Source organism: Mobula hypostoma, chromosome 5, assembly GCF_963921235.1.
Source record: "Mobula hypostoma chromosome 5, sMobHyp1.1, whole genome shotgun sequence".
Classification (NCBI taxonomy): Eukaryota; Metazoa; Chordata; class Chondrichthyes; order Myliobatiformes; family Myliobatidae; genus Mobula; species Mobula hypostoma.
The window spans coordinates 32,194,468-32,201,448 of NC_086101.1; the positions used below are offsets into that span (position 1 = coordinate 32,194,468).

The following is a 6,981-nucleotide window of genomic DNA, read 5'->3' on the forward strand; positions in this document are numbered from 1 at the left end:
TTCTCTGTCCTCCTCTTGTCAGCCGTTTTTTCCCCTCCCCCATCTCTCCTCCCACTCCACCATCGATTCTCCACACAGATCTTTAATCACTGATCCCTCTGCCTAGGACGAGAACCGTTACCACGAGGACATCTTCGGACTGACGCTGCGCACCCGCGAGGTCACCACCAAAGTCCGCTCCGCGTCCTTCACCTACTGGCAACAGTCCAAGGGGGGGTCTGAGTCCCAGTGAGTGTGGTCGCGGGGAAGACCCCGGGCTCATCGTCACCTGTCAGCATGGTTCCATCACCAGAAGATCCATCAGTGCTTCCCCCGTTCATCATCTCACTGCGTAGTCATGTTTCTTTACGTTGGGTGACAGCCGATCCTCTCCAGAGGACGAATCACGGAACACCGGGGCCTGGGTGTGGCGATCTCGGCCTCTCAATGTCTTCCCCAACTGTGAGCTTACACTCCCCCACCAACTGATGTCCTTCCCCGGTCCCTGATGTGAACTCACACTCCCCCACTGATCAGTCCCTTCCCCATTCCCTCAGTGTGAACTCACACTCCCCCACTGATCAGTCCCCTCCCTGGTCACTGAGTGTGAACTCACTCCCCCACCAATCAGTCCCCTCCCCAGTTACTGAGTGTGAACTCACTCTCCCACCGATCAGTCCCCTCCCCAGTCCCTGAGTATGAATTCACTCCCCCACCGATCAGTCCCCTCCCTGGTCCCTCGGTGTGAACTCACTCCCCCACCAATCAGTCCCCTCCCCGGTCCCTGAGTGTGAACTCACTCCCCCACCAATCAGTCCCCTCCCCAGTTACTGAGTGTGAACTCACTCTCCCACCGATCAGTCCCCTCTGGTCACTGAGTGTGAACTCACACTCCCCGACTGATCAGTCCCCTCCCCGGTCACTGAGTGTGAACTCACACTCCCCTACTGATCAGTCCCCTCCCCAGTCCCTGAGTGTGAACTCACTCCCCCACTGATCAGTCCCCTCCCAGGTCCCTGAGTGTGAACTCACTCTTCCACCAATCAGTCCCCTCCCCGGTCACTGAGTGTGAACTCACTCCCCCACCGATCAGTCTCCTCCCCGGTCACTGAGTGTGAACTCACTCTCCCACCGATCAGTCCCCTCCCTGGTCCCTGAGTGTGAACTCACTCCCCCACCAATCAGTCCCCTCCCTGGTCCCTGAGTGTGAACTCACTCCCCCACCGATCAGTCCCCTCCCTGGTCCCTGAGTGTGAACTCACTCCCCCACCGATCAGTCCCCTCCCCGGTCACTGAGTGTGAACTCACACTCCCCCATCGATCACTCACACTCCCCCATCGATCAATCATATTCCCGATCTCTGGATGCGATTCACACTACCCCACTGATTGATCCCCGTCCTCAGAGTGTGAACTCACACTGATCAGTGATTGCTCCCCTCCCCGGACCCTGGGTGTGAATTCAAACTCAATTCTGCTCGGTCCCCTGCCTGTTCCTTGGGTGTGAATTCACACTGCCCCACTGTGCTCGGTAAACTACACCGGGCGGGGCGCCCCCTGCTGGCTTCGGTGCATGAGCTGCAGGGGGAGTTCAGCGCCGTGCTGTCCAGGGGCTCGGCTAGCATCCTGTAACACAATCTCTAACCAGCGTCCCCTCCCTCCCCTCCGCTCTGTCATTTATCCGCTGGGCAGCAGGATATCCCCCTGCATTCCGTGTGGGTCGGCTAATGATTTAATGAAGACAATCCCGGCCCACTCTCTGTCTGAATGATGTATTTTCATAAAAAGCCTTTTAGTCATACTCATGTGTTATCTACTGATTAAAGTTGTCTGAAAATCATGAGCGGACTTGGCTGCTATCTGACTGACCTCATTCAGTCTGAGTGTTCCTGTCAGGAGACGCATTGAGAAACTGATGTCACCTTGACCCCGGAATGCCAGATTCAACATTTCCTTGCAGGCAAACACCAAACATTGTGTCAGTACTGGCCGCGTACTCTGGGTGCTTTGATGAAATTCTAGTTCAATAGTTCCGTTTAATATCAGAGAATATGCAACCTGAAATTCTTCACACACATCCACGATAACAGAAGCGCGCCCGAAAGAATGAGTGACAGTAAAAACGTTAGAACCCCAAAGCCCCCTCCCCACGCAAAGCAGTAGCAAAGTAATGACTCTCCTCTCCCCCCCCCGCTTATTTCAGCAAAGAAAGCTCCAGCGCTCTCCACCCACCAACAAGTCCCCCAAGAAAGACCATGATCTGCAGTATAACAAACACTAATCGTTCACCCGAGATTCCGACATACCGCACGCTCTCTCTCTCTCTCTCTCTGTTCCGAGAGAGAGCGCAATTTGCCGGATACAGAACCCCCAAAAGCCAATCCGCTCAGATTGTCCCCGATGTTTTGTTTTCTTCCGCGCTATTTCAGTCGGCGGTACCAGCTTCGCATCGGCTCGTCCCCCAGGGCCGCGAAGCCTCAGAAGCCCAAAGGTGAACAGCCGGTCATGTGCCCCTGGGAGCGGGAACCACCACCGCAAAGAACCGAAGTTGGAGTGTAACTCCAGTTCAGGGTCTCCGACAGAACCCCATCCACCCTGAAAAGGGAATAGAGGGCCATGAAAGGTAGAAATTTCTCTGTTCCTGCGGGTGAGCTTGAAGGAGTTGCTGTCAAGCATCATTGTAGTTCCTTTTCTCTCAATCAAAGAGAACGTGGTTGTGGGGAGGATGGGGTAACTGGTAGGCTGTGGGGCTGGGGACTGTCTGCTGGGAGCAGTTCATCCAGTTGTAACATAATGTCCCACCTCTTGGATTCAGTGCCTTGGTCTGGGAAGGCCAGTGTTTACCACATGCCTCCTTCCGCACCCTGTCCACCAGTGTCACCAGATTCACAGAGCTGTGGCCCTGAACCCCAAGGTCCCTCTGAACATCAACACCAAGACTTACATTGACTTTCTCTATCCTGTCAGAATTTGTCCTCTCAAAGTGCTTACCTCATACTGAATTAAATTCCCTCTGCCAATGAAGATACAGGAGATTCAGCAAATGCTAGAAATCTGGAGCAATACATACACAATGTTGGAGGAACTCAGCAGGTCAGGCAGCATCTGTGGAATTCTAATGAAGGGTCTTGACCCAAAACATCTATGGTCCATTCCCTTCCTGACTTGCTGAGTTCCTCCAGCATTTTGTGTGTGCCACCACAGCTTCACCCAATCTTCCAGATGATCTGACTCCCTCGATCCTTAGACAACCTCTTTTATTGTCTGTACCTTCACTGATTATTGCGATGTTTGCAATCTTATGATTGAATGCCTGATATTCATTGATAAATTTTGCAAACAATGAACATTGACCCTGTGCTACACCATTGTTACAGACTCCAGTCAGATAAACACCCATCCACTCCCACATCCTGCCTCCTACAACCAGACCAGTCTTACACTCACTCATCAAATATGACTCTGATCCCTTGTGCCTGAACCTCTGGTCCAGCTTACTCTGCAGGACCCTGTCAAAAGCTTTACCGAAGTCCATGTGAACCATATTTACCAATTTGCCTTCATCAATTTTCTCAGATAGCTCCTCAGAAAACAGTAAGATCAGTGACTCCTGATCTCCCATTCACAAAGCTGGACTGACCTTTCCTTTCCAAGTGAACATAAATCCTATCCCTCAGAGCCTTCTCCACCTCCTTGCCCACCACTGACGGAAGGCTTACCAACCTGTAATCTCCAGGCTTCTCCCTGCTGCCCATTTTAAATAAGGGGAAAACATTAGCCATCCTCCAGTCGTCTGGTACCTCACCTCTCCATCAGATCCCAGCTATCTCCTTCCTTGCACCCTATATCACCTTGGATAGATCCCATCCTGGACATAAGAGGTACTGCAGATGCTAGAAATCTGGAGCAATACACTTGGTTGGGGAGCACAGCAGGTCATGCAGCATCTATGAACAGGAATAAACAGTCGTCGTTTTGGGCTGAGACCCTTCATCTACCTTGCCTTGGGCATTTCTCCACCCTACTGTGCTCCAATGTTTCAGGCATTTCTCCTTTTTCGATGCAGGCCTGCTCGAGAATGTCGGCATACTATCCTCCCCTCACTCTCTGTGCCCTTCTCCCTGACAATAACGGATGACAAGTAATGGTTAGGACCTCAGCCATAAATCCTGACGACATGCACGATCTCTCCTTCGATCCCTAAGGAGATCTCCTCTCTCCTCAGTTACCCTCTTGATTCTGACGTAATGAGTTAGGAGTCACCTTAGCCTCACTGAACAAGATCATTTCGTTGTCACAGAGGAGATGAGTAAGAGCAAAGCTGAAAACACGAAGAAAAAGTCTGAACACTGGAAGAACTCTGGGTCAGCTAGCCTCTGTGGAGGCAAAAGGCGTGGACTGATGCTTCAGTATGAGACCCTCCGTCGGGACTGTAAGGGAAGTGGAGAGGTTGCCAGTAAAGATCAACACGCGGGGATGGGCTAGAGGGGGGAGGTGACAGGTGGAATGAGGTGGGGGATGGCAGATGTGGAATGGGAATGGCCATTTGGGACTAGGAGAGGAGGGGGCTAGATAGCTGGGACTAGAAAGCGGGGTGGGTGACAGTCAGATGGGGAACGGAGATGGACAGATGAGGAACGAGGTTGGACAGGTGAGGTGGGGGGTGGCAAGTGGAAGGAGGGGGGTGTAAGTGGCGAGAGGGACTCGACAGATGGGGAGGGGAGATGTGGGAAGGGGAATGAACAGATTAGGAGGAGGGATGGATTTCTGGGGAGATGTTGGGCAAGTGGGAAAGGGGTGATGGGAGAGATGAGTAAAGGCCTAAGAAATCTGTGTGTACAGTGAGTATGTGGGAGGGAAGCACTTGGGGGGGGGGGGAGGTTGTGGTGACTGCAACTGGAAAGGACGGCCCAGGTGGAACATGAGGTCCGTGTTCAGACTCACATGGCAGAAGGAAGGACCAAGGACAGACAAGATGGTTTCACTTTGGTGGGGACGGATATTGGAGAGAGTGGTCCTGGCAGAAAGCTGATAGTGGTGGGGGGGGAGTGGGGGGTGTTGAGAGGAGTTCCCATTGCAGCTGGGGGAAGTGATGGATGGGTGATGTGTGGAGACTGGTGGGGCAAACGGTGAGGATCAGGAGAACTTTACCTGTTCTGCTTGCAGAGGGGATGGGAATGGATGGGATGGAGAAGGAAATGAACCCAATCAATTGCATACAGAGGTGAAACCGCGTTCCGAGAAGGAGGATGGAGACATGTCAGTAGTCCCAGAGACAAAAGGCTTTACTTCATCTTGAGAACCCTGAGACAGAGAAACTGAGAAAAAGTGATGGTGTAGTCAGGATGGCAGGTCATTTCTCCATTCTCTCCACACTGACACACAGTTTGTACCATTCAAAGGAGGCACTGCAGCAACTGACCGAGACGCCTTGTACAGTGCCATCCAAACCCACCACCTGTACCAGCTGGAAGGGCCAGGGCAGCAAAAGCATGGGGAGCCCCCGCTCTGGAAGGTGCCCTCCACACCCCCACCGTCCTGAATTAGAAACATATTGCCATTCCTTCATCCTCACTGGGTCAAAGGTCTGGAATTCCCACCTTAACAATTCCCTCACCTCAAGGATTGCAGCCGTTCAAGAGGCAACTCAACACAACCTTGTCGAGGGCAACCAGGGATGGGAATTCAACACTGGCTCAGCCTGGGAAGCCCCATCTCTTACATGAATGGAGAAACCTGTGAATATCAAGTGAATCTTTCAATACCGTATTCCTTCACCTGGCAGTTCCTTCTGTTACCTAATTGAAACCTTGATGTTGTGCATCATCCAGGGTTCCCCCAACTTGCCTTCTCTTCTTCTGACCATGACAGGGACGGACTGACACCGCCCTATGGTGCAGTCAGGTGGTATGGCAAAAACACCAGACAACTACGTGATCGCGGAGAGTTGGGAGCCAAAGGGGAAAGGGAAGTGATTTCCCACACACAAAACCAAAACATTGCCTTTCAAATGCACAGCAATCCTGTCTCTCAGAATCCCCTGCAATATCTTTCCAGCTACTGGAATTTGGTTCACAGTCTGTAGTACCCCAGCTTGTCATTACAGCCCTTGTTTAATAACAGCCCAGTATGAGCCATCTTCCTATCTTCCAGCACCTCTCCAAAGGCTGAAGAAGGTACAAAATGTCTGTCAGAGCCTCAGCATTCTCCTCCCTTGCTTCCACAACATCTTCAGATAGAACTGGTTAGGGCCCAACATCATATCCATTCAATCTAATCTGCTTCAAGACCTCCAACACCTCATACTTCGTAATGCTGGTATGCTTTTTATTTGTCATGTATTGCATTGTACCGCTGCTGCAAAGTTAACAAATATTAAACCTGATTCTGATTCCACAATATCCTTGTTCTCTCGAATCCTGAACCTTCTCTGATCCTCTCTGCAATAAATACCCCAATGATAAATGTTTAAATTAAAGTTCATTGTCATCCAGTTTAAGATAGCGCTACTGAAGGTGGGTGACGGCTTACTGGTGGTTTTCAAAGCAAGAAATTTGACTCTATTAATAACACTTTCTATATGCAAATTTGTGGTAAACGATCACTGCAATGAAGAGGCAAACGAAGGGGAGGCTGATCCAAGGGCTGATATGTGTGCATGTGAGACGGAGTCAGCAGTGAGGTCGAGGCATATTCCAGGAGAAGTTGGAGAGAAGTGGAGTGGAGAGGAGTTGGAGTGAGTGGAGGGCCACACCGATTTGGAAATGTTGAGTAAGGGCTGGGAGTGATCCAGAGTATCGCTGTGGTGGGGCTTGGGTCCAACAGAGGATGAGCTGGTGCTTGGACAATTTAAATGCCAGGACTTGTTGAGCCCAGTTTCTGTTCCCATCGATCCATGAGGTCTGAGGGAAGCTGCAGCCGGACACACTCCAGAGACTCTGGACTGCTCACATCTCACCAGAGGGGTATACAACTCTGCTGACTGCCATTTCTACCTCTGCA

At 51.4% G+C, this 6,981-nt stretch overlaps 1 protein-coding gene across 1 annotated transcript in view; it reads left to right on the forward strand.

Moving 5' to 3' along the window:
* LOC134346734 (nitric oxide synthase 1-like) overlaps positions 1-1,815 on the forward strand; it is a 70,910-nt gene extending 69,095 nt beyond the window's left edge. Inside the window, exon 26 of the mRNA XM_063048308.1 lies at positions 107-1,815. Within this exon, the coding sequence (XP_062904378.1) occupies positions 107-232 (126 nt within the window). The 3' untranslated portion in view covers positions 233-1,815. The remainder of the gene's footprint in view (positions 1-106) is intronic.
* The last annotated feature ends 5,166 nt before the right edge of the window (positions 1,816-6,981 follow it).